General features: G+C 46.3%; 1 protein-coding gene across 1 annotated transcript in view; it reads left to right on the top strand.

The window, feature by feature from the left end:
* Positions 1-1,224: 1,224 nt before the first annotated feature.
* The window catches only part of LOC124622448, a 160,124-nt gene continuing 140,416 nt past the window's right edge, over positions 1,225-20,932 (top strand). Inside the window, exon 1 of the mRNA XM_047148149.1 lies at positions 1,225-1,348. Coding sequence (XP_047004105.1) covers positions 1,274-1,348 — 75 coding nt within the window. The 5' untranslated portion in view covers positions 1,225-1,273. The remainder of the gene's footprint in view (positions 1,349-20,932) is intronic.

Below are 20,932 nucleotides of genomic sequence, written 5' to 3'. Positions count from 1 at the left end.
CACAGATTCTACAGACGACTGAACAGACACGGTTTATTCGCCCGGAGACCTGCAAGGTGCATTCCACTGACCCCTGGTCACAGGAGAGCGCGTCAAGCCTGGTGTCAAGAACACACTACATGGTCACTGGAACAGTGGTCCCAGGTTATGTTCACCGACGAGTCCAGGTATAGTCTCAACAGTGATTCTCGCCGGGCTTTCATCTGGCGTGAACCAGGAACCAGATACCACCCCATAATGTCCTTGAAAGGCACCTGTGTGGAGGTCGTGGTTTGATGGTGTGGGGTGGGATTATTATTGGTGCATGTACACCCGCATGTCTTTGACAGAGGAACTGAAACAAGTCAGGGGTATCGGGACGTCATTTTGCACCAGTATGTCCGCCTTTTCAGGGGTTCAGTGGTCCCCACCTTCCTCCTGATGGTTGATAACGCACGGTACCACCGAGCTGCCATCGTGTAGGAGTACCTTGAAACAGAAGATATCAGACGAATGGAGTGGTCTACCTGTTCTCCAGTCCTAAGCCCCATCGAACAAATTTGGGATGCTCTCGGTCTACATATCGCTGCACGTCTTCAAACCCCTACGACACTTCAGAAACTCCGACAGGGACTGGTGCAAGAATGGGAGGCTATACCCGAGCAGCTGCTCGACCACCTGATCCAGAGTATGCGAACCCATTGTGCGGCCTGTGTACGTGTGTATGGTGATCATATCCAGTATTGATGTCGGGGTACATGCGCAGGAAACTGTTTCGTTTAGTAGTGTTTCCGGACGGTTTTTTCAACGTATCAGCAATATCGTGGAGTTACAGATCTGTGTTGTGTGTGTACTCTATGTGCCTCTGCTGTTAGCGCCAGTTTTGTGTAGTGCCACGTTGTGTGGCACCACATTCAGCAGTTATCCTTAATTTATGAGCATGAGTGTATATTTACGGGAAGAGAGGGGGGGGGGTGGGGGGTGGATAGGGTGAGAGAGAAGTAACCAGTTATGAGGCTCCCCAGAATAACGGAGCATTTGTAGTGGTTCGAGAATGAGACTGGGGCCGCACCGCTGTCGGGCAGCTAGCAAAGACCGTGGGCTCTGTGTTCATTAGTGACTATGCAAAATGAATGTGAATGTAGCGGACGGCAGAATGCGGTGTCGGCCTTGGGCAGCTGTGACGGGGCCATTGATAGCATCTGGTCGCACGCGAGCTTCCGGCAGCGCTGGACTACAAGAGCGGTCCGGCGAGGTGCGCTCCGCTCAGAGCCAGTTGTGCCTCTGGACCGCCATGGCAGCTGCCGGAGCCACCGTCGCCTTCATCGCCGCCGCCGTGGCAGCCCTCGCCGGCACCGCCCACGCCTGCGTGAGTGTCGCGGCATGCGCGCTCTGTACACTAAGCAGGCCTTCTCCTGCACCCTGTGGCCACGTGTCCCCGGACAGATAGCGACGTTACGTCCTAACATGCCCATTGAAGATGTTCAAGAAATGACACGTGTCTGCTCCAAAGGGAAGTGACTCGATGCGGTAGACGCCATATTTCTTTCATCTACATCTACATTTATACTCCGCAAGCAACCCAACGGTGTGTGGCGGAGGGCACTTTACCTGCCTATGTCACTGCCTCCCTTTCCTGTTTCAGTCGCGTATGGTTCGCGGGAAGAACGACTGCCGGAAAGCCTCCAGCGTTCGTGATCTCCTCTTCAGCTATAAGTAGGGGGAAGCAATATGTTCGATACCTCATCCAGAAACGCACCCTCTCGAAACCTAGAAAGCAAGCTACACCGCGATGCAGGGCGCCTCTCTTGCAGAGTCTGCCACATGAGTTTGCTAAACATCTCCGTAATGCTATCACGCTTACCAAATAACCCTGTGACGAAACGCGCCGCTCTTCTTTGGATCTTCTCTATCTCCTCTGTCAACCCGACCTGGTACGGATCCCACACTGATGAGCAATACTCAAGTATAGGTCGAGCGAGTGTTTTGTAAGCCACCTCCGTTGTTGATGGACTACATTTTCTAAGGACTTTCCCAATGAATCTCAACCTGGCACCCGCCTTACCAACAATTAATTTTATATGATCATTCCACTTCAAGTCGTTCCGCACGCATACTCCCAGATATTTTACAGAAGTAACTGCTACCAGTGTTTGTTCTGCTATCATATAATCATACAATAAAGGATCCTTCTTCCTATGTATTCGCAATACATTACATTTGTCTATGTTAAGGGTCAGTTGCCACTCCCTGCACCAAGCGCCTATCCGCTGCAGATCTTCCTGCATTTCGCTGCAATTTTCTAATGCTGCAACTTTTCTGTATCATCCGTGAAAAGCAGGATGGAACTTCCGACACTATCCACTAGGTCATTTATATATATTGTGAAAAGTAATGGTCCCATAACACTCCCCTGTGGCACGCCAGAGGTTACTTTAACGTCTGTAGACGTCTCTCCATTGAGAACAACATGCTGTGTTCTGTTTGCTAAAAACTCTTCAATCCAGCCACACAGCTGGTCTGATATTCCGTAGGCTCTTACTTTGCTTGTCAGGCGACAGCGTGGAACTGTATCGAACGCCTTCCGCAAGTCAAGGAAAATGGCATCTACCTGAAAGCCTGTATCTAATATTTTGGCATATTTACCTAGTTTGTAACATAGCTCGCAGTTTACGGTTTCAAGCTAACGGCATATTGAAGATTTATCGCCGGTCGTTGTGGCCGAGTGGTTCTAGGCGCTTCAGTCTGGAACTACGCCACCGCTACGGTCGCAGGTTCGAATCCTGCCTCGGGCATGGATGTGTGTGACGTCCTTAGGTTAGTTAGGTTTAAGTAGTTCTAAGTTCTAGGGGACTGATGATCTCAGATGTTAAGTCCCATAGTGCTCAGAGCCATTTGAACCATTTTTTTGAAGATTTATCAAAAACACGTCATCCTTGTCGAAAAATGTCAGTTAATGACGCATCGGCAATGTAAACCTTCATGAGACACTGTGATGCTGAAGACAAAATACCGACGTCATATCACTGAGACGTGGTGTAATGGGTAACTTAGTGGATTACAGTGCTAAAGGAAGTAGACTCCTAGGTTTGTGCCTCAGGTATGAACTAATACTTTTTTCCAACTTAGCGTTCTCAACATATTTCGGGACTTACTTATGAATGTAATACGAATGGTGTTCAATAAGTAATGCGGCACATTTTTCTCTGAAAGCAGGTTGGTTTCCTTCAGGATTCCAATACGCAATATTATTCCCCACTCTATTTTGTATCCCGCCTGGAAGGTGACGCGTGGGTCTGCTCCTGAAAACTGAAGGGTAGGAAGCTAGGAGGAGCAGGTGATGTAGAACTCTCGGTACTGCAATTAAAGTAAAAGTGGTTTTACTATGTCACAATACAATAATAACTTGAATACATAAACTATTACCAAACTTTGACAGAGATGCACGTAGGTGTGAAGCCGGATGTACAAAGCTAACATAAGTTACACAGGCAAAATCTGTAGTGGCTCGCCCACTATGAAAATGAAACGATGTTGGTTGGTCGTCTGCTCGTGATAAAATGGGCTGAATCTGGAGCACTGCACACCGCCGGCTAGAGGGCGTTGTCGTCGGCGAAGATCTTCCGCTCTCGTAGTGCCAACCTAAGGACGGGCACCTACGCTGTGGCGTCGTAGCTATCGATACCACACTCTTTTCGCTACAGAACCATATATTTCGACAGAACCTTCGTACAGCGCGACGCCCTTACGTCACCTTACCGAAAGGCCCTTTATACCAGCATGGTACCTTTATACCAGCATGGGTAAGGTATAGGGAGAGACGGGTCATATACAATATGTACAACAACCAAGAGGGAATAATAAGAGTGGACGATCAAGAACGAAGTGCTCGTATTAAGAAGGGTGTAAGACAAGGCTGTAGCCTTTCGCCCCTACTCTTCAATCTGTACATCGAGGAAGCAATGATGGAAATAAAAGAAAGGTTCAGGAGTGGAATTAAAATACAAGGTGAAAGGATATCAATGATACGATTCGCTGATGACATTGCTATCCTGAGTGAAAGTGAAGAAGAATTAAATGATCTGCTGAACGGAATGAACAGTCTAATGAGTACACAGTATGGTTTGAGAGTAAATCGGAGAAAGACGAAGGTAATGAGAAGTAGTAGAAATGAGAACAGCGAGAAACTTAACATCAGAATTGATGGTCACGAAGTCAGTGAAGTTAAGGAATTCTGCTACCTAGGCAGTAAAATAACCAATGATGGACGGAGCAAGGAGGACATCAAAAGCAGACTCGCTATGACAAAAAAGGCATTTCTGGCCAAGAGAAGTCTACTAATATCAAATACCGGCCTCAATTTGAGGAAGAAATTTCTGAGGATGTACGTCTGGAGTACAGCATTGTATGATAGTGAAACATGGACTGTGGGAAAACCGGAACAGAAGAGAATCGAAGCATTTCAGATGTGGTGCTATAGACGAATGTTGAAAATTAGATGGACTGATAAGGTAAGGAATGAGGAGGTTCTATGCAGAATCGGAGAGGAAAGGAATATGTAGAAAACACTGATAAGGAGAAGGGACAGGATGATAGGACATCTGCTAAGACATGAGGGAATGACTTCCATGGTACTAGAGGGAGCAGTAGAGGGCAAAAACTGTAGAGGAAGACAGAGATTGGAATCCGTCAAGCAAATAATTGAGGACGTAGGTTGCAAGTGCTACTCTGAGATGAAGAGGTTAGCACAGGAAAGGAATTCGTGGCGGGCCGCATTAGTCCAGTCGGTAGACTGATGACAAAAAAAAAAAAGAAGAGGTACCACTCTATTGGTCGAAGTGGGAACCAGCGTTTAGCTCCATCGGCAACCTCCTCAACACGCACGCACTGCTTCCCACAGAGAGCATCCTTCATTGGACCAAACAGATGGGAGTCGGAAGATCCGAGATCTGGGCTGTAGGATGAACGAGGAAGAACAGTCCTTCCTGTCAAGAAAGGTCACAGTTCGTTGTAATAGACGGAAAGTCATCGAGTAAAACAGAAGTAATATCCGGCGTTCCCCAAGGAAGTGTTATAGGCCCACTGTTGTTCCTGATCTATGTTAACGACTTAGGAGACAATCTGAGGAGCCGTCTTAGATTGTTTGCAGATGATGCTGTCATTTACCGTCTTGTAAAGTCATCAGATGATCAAAACGACTTGCAAAATGATTTAGAAAAGATATCTGTATGGCGCGAATAGTGACTCTGAATAAAGAAGAGTGTGAAAGTGTTGACAAGAGTACTAAAAGAAATCAGCCAAATTTCGATTAAGCGGTAGCTCATATAAATCTGAAGGCTGCAAATTCAGCTAAATACTTAGGGATTACAGTTACAAATAACCTAAATTAGAACGATCAAATAGGTAATATTGTGAGTAGAGCAAACCAAAGACTGCGATTCATTGGGAGAACTCTTCAAAGGTACAACAGGTCTCCAAAGGAGACTGCTTACACCACGCTTGTCCGCCCTATTCTGGAGTATTACTGTGCGGTGTGGGATCCGCATCAGGTGGGACTGACGGATGACATCGGAAAAGTACAAAGAAGAACAGCTCGTTTTTATTATCGCGAAATAGGGGAGATAGTGTCACAGACATGACAGACATGGTAATCATTAAAACAAAGGCGGTTTTCGTTGCAACGGGAGCTTCTCATGAAATTTCAATCACCAGTTTTCTCCTCCTATTGCCAAAAAAATTCTTTTGGCACCCACCTACATAGGGAGAAATTATCATCACGATAAAATAAGGGAAACTGGGGCTCGCACAGAAAAAATTAAGTGCTCGTTTCTCGCGCGTGCCGTTCGAGAGTGGAACGGTAGAGAGAGCGCTTGAAGGTGGTTCATTGAAACCTCTGCCAGGCACTTTATTGTGATAAGCAGAGTAATCATGTAGATGTAGAAAGAAGGTTTCTGAGCTCCGCTCGGGTGCACAGACTTGTGTGCGGCCTTACGTTGTCATTGAGAAGGAGAAGTTCGTTAACATTTTCATAGCAACGAACGCGCTGAAGTCGTTTCTTCAATGTTCTGACGGTAGCGCAATACACTTTCCCGTTCATCATTGGGAGAGAGGACGTCAAACAGATTAATTCCTTCAAAGTCCCAGAAGACCGTCGCCTTGAATTTACTGGTTCAGGGTGCGGCTTTGAACTTTTTCTTCGGAGGAGAGGTGATGGAAATGAGCGTTTGGCGTCATTGGCCGGGAGGCTCCTTGAGGAGCAGGTCCGGCCGCCTTGGTGCAGGTCTTATTACATTCGACGCCACATTGGGCGACCTGCGCGCCGGATGGGGATGAAATGATGATGACAGCACAACACCCAGTCCCTGAGTGGAGAAAAATCCCCGACCCAGCCGGGAATCGAGCCCGGGCCCGCAGGACGGCAGTCCGTCACGCTGACCACTCAGCTACCCGGGCGGACGGAGGACAAGTGGTTGAGGTGGTGAGGCGCCTCTCCATGGATTGCCGTTCTGTTTCCGGCTCGCAGTGATGAACCCACCTTTCATCGCCCGTGACGACGTTCGACAAGAAATTGGCACGATCAGCCTCGTAACGCGCAAGCAATTCCGCACAGGTGGTCCTTCGTTGCTCTTTATAGTCTTTTGTTAGGCGGCGGGGAACCCAGTGGGCACACACCTTTGAGTACCCCAACTGACGGACGAGTGAGTCAGCACTACCAACAGAGACTTCCAGTTGTGCAGCGAGGTGTTTGTGATCCGTCGATCACCTCGAATGATAGTGTCCGCACGTTTCAACACACTAGGAGTCACAGCTGCGTACGGCCGGCCGGTACGAGACACATTTTGCGCGACCTTCTTGTCATGATGACAGCAGCCTTGCCCAACGACACACCGTGATTTTGTTCACTGCCAGGTCTCCGTAAATATTATGCAAGCGCCTATGAATATCTGTGACGCTCTGGTTTTCCTCCAAAAGAAACTCAGTGTTAGCTCGCTCGCTGTTTGGAGCGCACCTCTGTTACAGAGACCATTTTGAAGACTACTTATAGCACCGCCGCCCATCGGAACTTCATGAAACTATAAATGCTGAAGAGGGAATAATTTGCTATGTTCCACAATAAATTCCGCATTTTTTCAAACAAAATTGGCCAAGGAAGAAATGTGTTGTGTTACTTATTCAACGCCTCTCGTATGTTCTGCAATATTCGTTGCTCTTAGTATTTCTGTCTCATTACAAAAGGAAAAGTGGTATAAATATACAGGGTCGTCCATTGACCGTGAACGGGCCAAATATCTCACGAAATAAGCGTCAAACGAAAAAACTACAAAGAACGAAACTCGTCTAGCTTGAAAGGGGACACCAGATGGCGCTGCCATAGGTCAAACGGATACCAACTCCGTTTTTTTAAATAGGAACCCCCATTTTTTATTACATATTCGTGTAGTACGTAAAGAAATATGAATGTTTTAGTTGGACCACTTTCTTCGCTTTGTGATAGATGGCGCTATAATAGCCACAAACATATGGCTCACAATTTCAGACAAACAGTTTGTAGCAGGTAGGTTTTTTAAATTAAAATACAGAACGTAGGTACGTTTGAACATTTTATTTCGGTTGTTCCATTGTGATACATGTACCTTTGTGAAGTTATCATTTCCGAGAACGCTTGCTGTTACAGTGTGATTACTTGTAAATACTACATTAATGCAATAAATGCTCAAAATGATGTCCGTCAACCTCAATGCATTTGGCAACACTTGTAACGACATTCCTCTCAACAGCGAGTAGTTCACCTTCCGTAATGTTCGCACATGCATTGAAAATGCGCTGACGCATGTTGTCAGACGTTGTCGGTGGATCACGATAGCAAATATCCTTCAACTTTACCCACAGAAAGAAATCCGGGGATGTCAGATCCGGTGAACGTGCGGGCCATGGTATGGTGCTTCGATGACCAATCCACCTGACATGAAATATGCTGTTCAATACCGCTTCAACCGCACGCGAGCTATGTGCCGGACATCCATCATGTTGGAAGTACATCGCCATTCTGTCATGCAGTGAAACATCTTGTAGTAACATCGGTAGAACATTACGTAGGAAATCAGCATACATTGCACCATTTCGATTGCCATCGATAAAATTGGGGCCAATTATCCTTCCTCCCATAATGCCAAACCATATATTAACCCGCCAAAATCGCTGATGTTCCACTTGCCGTAGCCATCGTGGATTTTCCGTTGCCCAATAGTGCATATTATGCTGGTTTACGTTACCGCTGTTGGTGAATGACGCTTCGTCGCTAAATAGAACGCGTGCAAACAATCTGTCATCATCCCGTAATTTCTCTTGTGCAGAGTGGCAGAACTGTACACGACGTGCTTAGAAATATGGTACGGGTGCAATCGATGTTGATGTAGCATTCAGAACACCGAGGTTTTTCAGATTCGCGATTCTCGCGCAATTTGTCTGCTACTGATGTGCGGATTAGCCGCGACAGCAGCTAAAACACCTACTTGGGCATCATCATTTGTTGCAGGTCGTGGTTGACGTTTCGCATGTGGCCGAACACTTCCTGTTTCCTTCAATAACGTAACTATACGGCGAACGGTCCGGACACTACGATGGTGTCGTCCAGGATACCGAGCAGCATACATAGCACACGCCCGTTGGGCATTTTGATCACAATAGCCATACGTCAACACGATATCGACCTTTTCCGAAATTGGTAAACGGTCCGTTTTAACACGGGTAATGTATCACGAAGCAAATACCGTCCGCACTCGCGGAATGTTACGTGATACCACGTACTTATACGTTTGTGACTATTACAGCGCCATCTATCACAAAGCGAGAAAAGTGTTCCAACTACAAGAGTATGTAATAAAAAATGGGGGTTCCTATTTAAAAAAACGCATGGCAACACCATCTAGCGGGGCAACCATAGCGCCTTCCCCCTTCAAGCTAGACGAGTTTCGTTCTTTGTAGTTTTTTTCGTTTGTCGCTTAATTTGTGAGATATTTGGCCTGGTCACGATCAATGGACCACCATATATATATGGTAATTTCCCGGATTGTAGTTAGGCAGGAACCTAACAGGACAGTTTAAATAACTGAGACTGAAACAAGCTGCAGAAATATTCCTTTGTCACATATATTTGTCTGTTCATTTCCGAATATGTTGCTATACCCGAGGATGTGGTTAGGCAGAATCCTAAAAAAAATGGTTCAAATGGCTCTGAGCACTATGCGACTTAACTCTTGAGGTCATCAGTCGCCTAGAACTTAGAACTAATTAAACCTAACTAACCTAAGGACAACACACACATCCATGCCAGAGGCAGGATTCGAACCTGCGACCGTAGCGGTCGCTCGGTTCCAGACTGTAGCGCCTAGTACCGCACGGCCGCAGAAACCTAAAGTACAGCTTAAATTGCTGCGAGTGAAACGAGCAACAATGACGTGTATTCTTCGATGTTATAAATATTTAGCTGTTCGAGAAGAGCAGGGTGGAGTAGACGTCGCGCAAGCGCAGAGTGGGATGCTTCTTAGGTCACTTCCGTTTGGAGAAGATGCGTGTTGTAGGTCTAACGTCTTGTACCCGATGTACACTCGGCGCCTCTGTACCGCTGCAGCCAGTTTCGGTTTAATCCCCGAGCCTCACAAGCTGCTGCTTGGGAGTGGGGGGGGGGGGGGGGGGGGGGCAAGCTGAGAGAGGCGCAAGGTGTAAATGTCGTATGCAGGATGGTTCGTAATTAGCAATGCTGTGCTTGAGCGCGACTCGAAAACTGCTCGAGTACATTACGTCAGAGCCCCTTTCGCTTGTCCGGCAGTCTGGTGCTATTTGTTAGTACTATTTTCTCGACTAGGCTTCCCACTGTCATTTGTTTCCACTATAGCAGTTATGGACGGTTTATGCTGATTTACTTTGTTTAGTATTAATTTAAATCTTATTTAATTTTTGTCCTTACTTCATATGAACGTTTAATTCTATGTTAGAAATTGTCCTAAAATGTGAAAAGGAATTTGAATGATCATTTGCAACCAACGTGATGAATCATCGTAGTCCTAATTACCAAATCAAATATTTAGCTGTGTTCATAGTCAAATAATACACTCCTGGAAATTGAAATAAGAACACCGTGAATTCATTGTCCCAGGAAGGGGAAACTTTATTGACACATTCCTGGGGTCAGATACATCACATGATCACACTGACAGAACCACAGGTACATAGACACAGGCAACAGAGCATGCACAATGTCGGCACTAGTACAGTGTATATCCACCTTTCGCAGGAATGCAGGCTGCTATTCTCCCATGGAGACGATCGTAGAGATGCTGGATGTAGTCCTGTGGAACGGCTTGCCATGCCATTTCCACCTGGCGCCTCAGTTGGACCAGCGTTCGTGCTGGACGTGCAGACCGCGTGAGACGACGCTTCATCCAGTCCCAAACATGCTCAATGGGGGACAGATCCGGAGATCTTGCTGGCCAGGGTAGTTGACTTACACCTTCTAGAGCGCGTTGGGTGGCACGGGATACATGCGGACGTGCATTGTCCTGTTGGAACAGCAAGTTCCCTTGCCGGTCTAGGAATGGTAGAACGATGGGTTCGATGACGGTTTGGATGTACCGTGCACTATTCAGTGTCCCCTCGACGATCACCAGTGGTGTACGGCCAGTGTAGGAGATCGCTCCCCACACCATGATGTCGGGTGTTGGCCCTGTGTGCCTCGGTCGTATGCAGTCCTGATTGTGGCGCTCACCTGCACGGCGCCAAACACGCATACGACCATCATTGGCACCAAGGCAGAAGCGACTCTCATCGCTGAAGACGACACGTCTCCATTCGTCCCTCCATTCACGCCTGTTGCGACACCACTGGAGGCGGGCTGCACGATGTTGGGGCGTGAGCGGAAGACGGCCTAACGGTGTGCGGGACCGTAGCCCAGCTTCATGGAGACGGTTGCGAATGGTCCTCGCCGATACCCCAGGAGCAACAGTGTCCCTAATTTGCTGGGAAGTGGCGGTGCGGTTCCCTACGGCACTGCGTAGGATCCTACGGTCTTGGCGTGCATCCGTGCGTCGCTGCGGTCCGGTCGCTGGTCGACGGGCACGTGCACCTTCCGCCGACCACTGGCGACAACATCGATGTACTGTGGAGACCTCACGCCCCAAGTGTTGAGCAATTCGGCGGTACGTCCACCCGGCCTCCCGCATGCCCACCATACGCCCTCGCTCAAAGTCCGTCAACTGCACATACGGTTCACGTCCACGCTGTCGCGGCATGCTATGTCGTATGTTAAAGACTGCGATGGAGCTCCGTATGCCACGGCAAACTGGCTGACACTGACGGCGGCGGTGCACAAATGCTGCGCAGCTAGCGCCATTCGACGGCCAACACCGCGGTTCCTGGTGTGTCCGCTGTGCCGTGCGTGTGATCATTGCTTGTACAGCCCTCTCGCAGTGTCCGGAGCAAGTATGGTGGGTCTGACACACCGGTGTCAATGTGTTCTTTTTTCCATTTCCAGGAGTGTATTTTCCGATGGATAACAATTACGTCCATAACTTAGAAATTACCATTACTGTTTACTCCATGTGAGCGAAAAATCGCGGAGTCACAGAGAGTTTATACAGGATGAGGCAAATAAAAGTGGCTTGGATATTTCGAATTCATTTGTGGCGGCATTAACGGCGGAGGAAAATGCCTACAGTTACTTCCAACAGCTGCCCATACAGCCGACCGAACCTTGGAGCTCATTTACACAATCTGGACGCCTGACAGGGTTGATAGCAGAGGTCAGTCTGATTGCGGCCCTAGCTGGCCACCCAGGTCAACTTATCTGTCACTGTGCAGGTGTGGGGAGCCCTCAAGTCTAAGGTGTATCGCAGCAAACCTCGCAGTCTTGAAGAACTGCAGCAGAACATTTCGGATGAGACTGCACGAATTCCAGCAGTCCAGTTTCGATCCACTTTCAGCAATTTGCCGATCAGGGTCCAAAAGTCCAAAGAGATGAATGGTGGTTACTTTCTACATCTGCTTAAGTTAGGCTATTAATGTATTTCCTTCCCTCTGCTGTGTTTTTTTATACCCTTGTACTCTGTTCTACAGGCCACTTTTATTTGCCCCGCTCTGCAGTTGTGAATAACCCCCGTCAGAATCTGAAACAAAAGAAAGGAAAAAAGAATATATAAATAAGATATTCAGAGTTATAGCTCCTTCGTGACTTTTGGTCCATCCTGTATATTCATACGTACTGTACAGGAGCTCTTATTGCGTATTTGTTCGAACACTATGGAGTAGTAGGTTATAATGTCACTCTTTATTTTCAGAAACTGACATATTTTAAGTGGAGCTACAGCCTCTAAATGTAGTTAATCCAGAGTTCTCGTTGTTAGTCTAGCAGGTTCGATACCGTATCGAACTCTGTGATGTAACGAGATATCCTGAGGATGTTCGAAGCGGAGTATCGTTTGCCCAGCCCTAATAATTCCCGCCGGCCGGGGTGGCCGACGGTTCTAGGCGCTACAATCCGGAACCGTGCGACCGCTGCGGTTGCAGGTTCGAATCCTGCCTCGGGCATGGATGTGTGTGATGTCCTTAGGTTGGTCAGGTTTAAGTAATTCTACGTTCTTGGGGACTGATGACCTCAGGTGTTAAGTCCCATAGTGCTCAGAGCCATTTGAACCATTTGGGGCTCATAATCACACAATCGCAAGTATGCCGCCACGGGCGTGTTCGTGCTCAAATGTTTACTGGAACGTTTTTGCTTCATTTATTGTGTACTTTCAGACGTTTGTGTTTCTGCTATAATTTTCATCCTTTGTATATAAAGTAGCAAATTTTTTTCTGTAATATCCTGTGTGACTCAGAATTTGATGCAAATACATTCGTTTCACGCCATTTCAGAGACGGGCATGTCACTTTAAATTAGTGCTGTTATAACTTCCCCCTTGTATGTAAAGGATGACAGTGCAGGAAGAAAGTCTTACATTATTTGATTTTCAAACAGCTGAGTAAAACTGAACGTACTCAGACAGTTCTCTCTGTACTTATTCTGATCATCACTAAACTGACACACAATATTTTTAGCGCAACGCAATCTGACTTTCAATAATACCTAAAAAAGAATGGCCCTGACTAACAATAACCTATACCTTTCAAGAATCACTTACCTCACAAAAATCTTCGTTACTCGAACTACTGCAATACAGCGAGCGCCAATACTGCCAGATAAATAAAAGTTTCTAACTCTGAAGACACTAACTACTGATAGGTATAGTTAGCAAATGAAAGATTTTGATAGAGAACAAACAATGTCTTTACCTTAATAGGGTTCAAAAGTCATTATATATATATATATATATATATATATATATATATATATATATATATATATATGTTGTTGTGGTCTTCAGTCCTGAGACTGGTTTGATGCAGCTCTACATGCTACTCTATCCTGTGCAAGCTTTTTCATCTCCCAGTACCTACTGCAACCTACATCCTTCTGAATCTGCTTAGTGTATTCATCTCTTGGTCTCCCTCTACGATTTTTACCCTCCACGCTGCCCTCCAATACTAAATTGGTGATCCCTTGATGCCTCAGAACATGTCCTATTAACCGATCCCTTCTTCTGGTCAAGTTGTGCCACAGACTTCTCTTCTCCCCAATCCTATTCAATACTTCCTCATTAGTTATGTGATCTACCCATCTAATCTTCAGCATTCTTCTGTAGCACCACACTTCGAAAGCTTCTATTCTCTTCTTGTCCAAACTATTTATCGTCCATCTTTCACTTCCATACATGGCTACACTCCATACGAATACTTTCAGAAATGACTTCCTGACACTTAAATCAATACTGGATGTTAACAAATTTCTCTTCTTCAGAAACGCTTTCCTTGCCATTGCCAGCCTACATTTTATATCCTCTCTACTTCGACCATCATCAGTTATTTTGCTCCCCAAATAGCAAAACTCCTTTACAACTTTAAGTGCCTCATTTCCTAATCTAATTCCCTCAGCATCACCCGACTTAATTAGACTACATTCCATTATCCTTGTTTTGCTTTTGTTGATGTTCATCTTATATCCTCCTTTCAAGACACTTTCCATTTCATTCAACTGCTCTTCCAAGTCCTTTGCTGTCTCTGACAGAATTACAATGTCATCGCCGAGCCTCAAAGTTTTTATTTATTCTCCATGAATTTTAATACCTACTCCGAATTTTTCTTTTGTTTCCTTTACTGCTTGCTCAATATACAGATTGAACAACATCGGGGAGAGGCTACAACCCTGTCTTACTCCCTTCCCAACCACTGCTTCCCTTTCATGTCCCTCGACTCTTATAACTGCCATCTCGTTTCTGTACAAATTGTAAATAGCATTTCGCTCCCTGTATTTTACCCCTGCCACCTTTAGAATTTGAAAGAGAGTATTCCAGTCAACATTGTCAAAAGCTTTCTCTAAGTCTACAAATGCTAGAAACGTAGGTTTGCCTTTCCTTAATCTTTCTTCTAAGATAAGTCGTAAGGTCAGTATTGCCTCACGTGTTCCATTGTTTCTACGGAATCCAAACTGATCTCCCCCGAGGTTGGCTTTTACTAGTTTTTCCATTCGTCTGTAAAGAATTCGTGTTAGTATTTTGCAGCTGTGACTTATTAAACTGATATATATATATATATATATATATATATATATATATATATATATATATATAAGTTCATGACATTCAGTCTAACAAATTTCCTTTTTCTGACGGACGGACACACGTCCAGATCGTCCGCTCTCAAAACTCTGGCATCTCTCTCTCCACATCCACCATTGCTGGCGGCTCACCTCCAACTGCACAACTCTACACGCTGTTCACATCGAACTGTCCAACGCTTCACAAGCGAATATTCCAACAATGAGTCCAACCAGCCACAGACTGCAAACAGAGCACTACGTGGCGTTACCAACACAAAAACCTGAACAGCCTCCTTACACTGTCTCTATCAGTCGAATTCAGGTCCACTGCGTGATTTCTCCTTCATATCATAGACAAATTTGTGTTATACTCATCCATTGCATACATAAAAGTGTTGATCGTGTTTATCAAATTTCAGCTACTTTAATGGAAAATTTTCTAAAATTTAGCTGTAGGGGGCAGTAAAAAAGTTCCTGTTTGAGGACATTGCTACAGTGTACATAGAACTCGGCATAACTCCGATGTTGGCGTGCTGTACAAGCACCAGCATGTTTGAAAGGGATTAATGTGGCATTCGTGTCTTTCTGGGCCGGCCGCAGTGGCCGAACGGTTCTAGGCGTTTCAGTCTGGAACCGCGCGACCGCTACGGTTGCAGATTCGAATCCTGCCTCGGGCATGGATGTGTGTGATGTCCTTAGGCTAGTTAGGTTTAAGTAGTTCTAGGGGACTGATGACCTCAGAACTTAAGTCCCATAGTGCTCAGAGCCATTTGAGCCATTTGTCTTTCTGGCATGCATGTGGTAAATGCAGAGACGTGGACTATGGCGACACTATTAGGAAGTGAGTCAAAACAAGACCAATGAGCTGTTATTCCTTTATAGGCTGCCGAAGGAGAAGCACCAGTTGACATCCGTTGGAGAATGGAAGATGGTATATGGGATAGCATGTCTGTCGAAAACTACCGTTGTGGAATGGTGTGTCAAGTTCCGTGCTGGTCGCGATTCGACACAAGTCGCAGAAGTTACGCCAACACAAATGGGAGGTATTCGAGCACCTGACCTATACTCCTGATTATCACGGCTTGGTTCGCTTAAAAAAGGCATCAAAGGGTCAACGATTCCTGTCAGACGAGTGTGTGCAGAAAGCCTTACGCTTTACGCAGCAGCCCATTGTTTTACTGAACGTGGAATCTTGAGGCTGGCGCGTCGGTGAAATGAATGCCTCAATGCAATGGTTCATCTAGTCCAGACTATACGGCCTTCAAGCGGGAGTGTTAATGCATCAGGATTGGCCAGGAGGGGAAAGCTGTAGGCATCCGTAAAGAAAACGTACACTACTGGCCATTAAAATTGCTGCACCACGAAGATGACGTGCTACAGACGCGAAATTTAACCGACAGGAAGAAAATGCTGTGATATGCAAATGATTAGCTATTCAGAGCATTCACACAAGGTTGGCGCCGATGGCGACACCTACAACGTGCTGACATGAGAAACGTTTCCAACCGATTTCTCATACACACACAGCAGTTGACCGGCGTTGCCTGGTGAAACGTTGTTGTGATGCCTCGTGTAAGGAGGAGAAATGCGTACCATTACGTTTCCGACTTTGATAGAGGTCCAATTGTAGCCTATCGCGATTGCGGTTTATCGTATCGCGACATTGATGCTCGCGTTGTTCGAGATCCAATGAGTGTTAGCAGAATATGGAATCAGTGGGTTCAGGAGGGTAATACGGAACGCCGTGCTGGCTCCCAACGGCATCGTATCACTAGCAGTCGAGATGACAAGCATCTTATCCACATGGCTGTAACGGATCGTGCAGCCACGTCTCGATCCCTGAGTCACAGATGGGGACGTTTGAAAGACAACAACCATCTGCACGAACAGTTCGACGACGTTTGCAGCAGCATGGACTATCAGCTCGGAGAAAATATCTGCGGTTACCATTGACACTGCATCACAGACAGGAGCACATGCGATGGTGTACTCAACGACGAACCTGGGTGCACGAATGACAAAACGTCATTTTTTCGGATGAATCCAGGTTTTGTTTACAGCATCATGATGATCTCATCCGTGTTTGGCGACATCGCGGTGAACGCACATTGGAAGCGAGTATTCGTCATCGCCATACTGGCGTATCATCCGGCGTGATGGTATGGGGTGCCATTGGTTACACGTCTCGGTCACCTCTTGTTCCCACTGACGACACTTTGAACAGTGGACGTTACATTTCAGATGTGTTACGACCCGTAGCTCTACCATTCATTCGATCCCTGCGAAACCGTACGTTTCAGAAGGATAATGCACGACCGCATGTTGCAGGTCCTGTACGGGCCTTTCTGGATACAGAGAATGTTCGACTGCTGCCCTGGCCAGCACATTCTCCAGATCTCTCACCAATTGAAAACGTCTGGTCAATGGTGGCCGAGCAACTGGCTCGTCACAATACCCTTGATGAACTGTGGTATCGTGTTGAAGCTGCATGGGCAGCTGTACCTGTACACGTAAACCAAGCTCTGTTTGACTCAATGCCCAGGCGTATCAAGGCCGTTATTACGGCCAGAGGTGGTTGTTCTGGGTACTGATTTCTCAGGATCTATGCACCCAAATTGCGTGAAGATGTAATCACATGTCAGTTCTAGTATAATATATTTGTCCAATGAATACCCGTTTGTCATCTGCATTTCTTTTTGGTGTAGCAATTTTAATACGCCAGTAGTGTATTTTTATATGCATGAAAGTTTAATGTCGTAAACAGGCAGGCCTGGAGAAGCCGCCGGGACTGAATTGCCAGCCGCGCCAGAGAGCAGGAGAGGAGGACGTCTGGTCAGTTTGGAAGCTGCCAGCACAAGAGAGCGAACGCCATGTCCGCTCCCGGCAGCTGGCCGCGTTTCCACCCCCACTTAACTACCTCCAAGCCTCCATATTGGTCGGTCAGATCGTAAGACGCGCACTTCGGTAGCGTTAACTCGTCAGCAACACGTGAGTTTAGCTGCTGGTGGTTCAACACGTGAGTTTCACGGTGGTTCTATCCGGTTTTGGACAACGTGACTGAGATGCTGCAGCTTACCGCCAGGCAGAAGCCATTGACGAACATCAAGTGAAAAGTAAAGATCAAATTTTTATGCTAGTAAACCCATTTAGTAACGGCCCCAACTGTACAGGGAACTCCCTGATCGGCCCTTACAAGTATTGGTGCCTTTTCTTTATATGTAACATCTGGCTCACACAGTTAACCAATGTCTTATGTTTAATATGTCAATACAGAATTATATCTATCTAGAGTGTCATTTGTTTCTGTATGTGTTGGCAACTTTCTCAGATTTTGCCTTCAATTGCTTTTTTCTGTGTGCACTGATGTAAGTATGTGTGTGTGTCTGCTTATTTTTTTTCTGTACACATTTATATTCCTGGCAGAGAAATGGGATTTGTGTTCCTATACTGGGATTACTGTCTATTATATAACAATGAGTAGTTAGATTCACTTGGTCATTTAATAGTATCTTCCTTTCAGCCTTTGTTTTAGATATGTGGTAATTTTCTTGCAAGGTTAAGAGATGTCTTTCATTATTTATTGTAACTATGTTCATGTCTTCCTCTCTTGTAGCAGGTTTGTGATTCTTTTCTTTTAAAACATCTGCAGAAGTTGAGTGACTTGTCCCATATTTCCATGCTCTGATATAATCTTTGTACCAGCTGTCGAACGTTCTGCTGGTTTGTCCAACATATCCTCTATCACACACGTTGCATTGTAGCTAGTATATTCCTGCGTTCCAGTAAATGTCTATGTTCTTTTGTTATTTTTTAAGTGCACTTTTGGTTTGGACTGTCTCTTTTGAATGCTATGATTATGCCTTGTCTTTTGGTTGTTGTCAATTGACTAACGTAACCTTACACTTCATTTACTCCTGATTAGGATTCGCATGCCTTACATACACCAGAGGACGTTGAAAGCATTCTGGATAGTGCAGAAGCCCACGGTCTGCCAGGGTAAAAGTAGGCCACAACACTCTGAGCCATTTCGTAGAAGTACGCCCAAGGGAGGTACAGGTCAATAGCCTACCGGCTGGACAGCTCTTTGTATTGCTGCAGCCGGCCGGTATGGCCGAGCGGTTCTAGGCTCTTCAGTCTGGAACCGCGCGACCGCTACGGTTGCAGATTCGAATCCTGCCTCGGGCATGGATGTGTGTGATGTCCTTAGGTTCGTTAGGTTTAAGTAGTTCTAAGTTCTAGGGGACTGATGACCTCAGATGTTGAGTCCAATAGTGCTCAGAGCCATTCGTATTGCTGCAGTGGGTAGTCCAAAGCATCGTGGCCGAACACAGATAGGATCTCCTGTGGTGCAGCCCCCCTGCTGCAAAACAGGTTACAACCTAGAGAGTGAAAAGAGGAGGAACGTTTCCAGCAGAACGCACTAAGGTGCAAGAAAGTAGAAAGCTGAGTTTTCCTCTCTAAAGCACAGATAAACATCTCAAAAATACACTCATGCTCATAAATTAAGGATAATGCTGATACATGGCGAAACAACGCTCTGGTGGGCGGTTTGCGGGTTTAAATCGCCTCAGGGTATGACCATGCGGTGCATCTGAGCTGCGGTCGTCGCACTGTGGCGATCGTAGCAGTCCACATACGCAGAGGGCGTCTGCAGGCTGGCCAAACACAGCAGGTCGTAGCACAGGCCATCCGTGTGCCACAAAGTGTGATCTCAAGGTTATGGAAACGGTTCCAGAAGACAGGAAACGTGTCCAGGCACAACAATACGGGACGTCCACAGTGTACAACACAGACCGCCACGGAGTACTGCAGCTAGGCTTGCTCGGGACTCTACCGCAGCCACTGGAACAGTTGTCTCCAGACACACAGTCTACAGACGACTGAACAGACATGGTTTATTCGCCCAGAGACCTGCAAGGTGCATTTCACTGATCCTTGGTCACAGGAGAGCCCGTAAAGCCTGGTGTCAAGAACCCAGTACATGGTCACTGGAACAGTGGTCCCAGGTTATGTTCACCGACGAGTCCAGGTATAATCTGAACAGTGATTCTCACCTCGTTTTCATCTGGCGTGTACCAGGAACCAGATACCAACCCCTTAATGTCCTTGAAATGGACCTCTGTGGAGGTCGTGGTTTGATGGTGTGGGGTGGGGTTATGATTGGTGCACGTACACCCCTGCATGTCTTGACAGAGGAACTGCAACAGGCTAGGTGTATCGGAACGTCATTTTGCACCAGTATGTCGGCGTTTTCAGGGGTGCAGTGGGTCCCACCTTCTTCCTAATGAATGATAATGCACGGCCCCACCGAGCTGCCGTCGTGGAGGAGTACGTTGAACAGAATATATCAGGCGAATGGAGTGGCCTGCCTGTTCTCCAGACCTAAACCCCATCGAGCACGTCTGGGATGCTCTCGGCTGACGTATCGATGCACGTCTTCAAACCCCTACGACACTTCAGGAGCTCCAACTGACACTGGTGCAAGAATGGGAGGCTATACCCCATCAGCTGCTCGACCACCTGATCCAGAGTATGCCAACCTCTTGTGCGGCCTGTGTACGTGTGAATGGTGATCATATTCTATATTGATGTCGGGGTATATGCGCAGGAAACAGTGGCGTTTTGTAGCACATGTTTTTCGGGACGGTTTTCTCAACTTATCACCAATACCGTGAACTTACAGATCTGTGTCGTGTGTGTTCCCTATGTAACTATGCTATTAGCGCCAGTTTTGTGTAGTGCCACGTTGTGTGGTACCACATTCTGCAATTATCCTTAATTTATGAGCAAGAGTGTAGATTGGGGACAGTTTTTGGGCCCTTGAAGGCGTGAGATAGTTTTCAGGATATAAAAATCGCAGGGATTGGCTAAAAGAAGTAAAAAAGAGGTTAAGAAGAGGACCTCTGCTGTGTTCCTGATGACTGCCTTGTTTGGTCACAGAGAGAGAGAGAGAGAGAGAGAGAGAGAGAGAGAGAGAGAGATGATTTTTATGTGTAGAATGGTAGAACACACATGACTGGTTAACCTGGGTAGACGATAGCCCAGGCAAGAACACAGTGTCTAGCGTGTTCGATGGAGCATATTTATTGGTCAGTGCTCGGAAGGACCGAAGCCGAGCCAATCTGACTGCAATAAGAGATGTTTAACGTGGCAATGCAAGGTTTCCTTGTAGAAAACATTCGATCAGAAACCACTGACTTTTCTACTTTATCTTAGACTTGATGGAAGATTTGTATTTTAATTCAATGAACAGTCTGCTTTCAG

This window comes from Schistocerca americana, chromosome 7 (genome assembly GCF_021461395.2).
Source record: "Schistocerca americana isolate TAMUIC-IGC-003095 chromosome 7, iqSchAmer2.1, whole genome shotgun sequence".
NCBI lineage: Eukaryota > Metazoa > Arthropoda > Insecta > Orthoptera > Acrididae > Schistocerca > Schistocerca americana.
The sequence above is the reverse complement of the archived record's forward strand: the minus strand, read 5'-3'. Positions and strand labels throughout refer to the sequence as shown.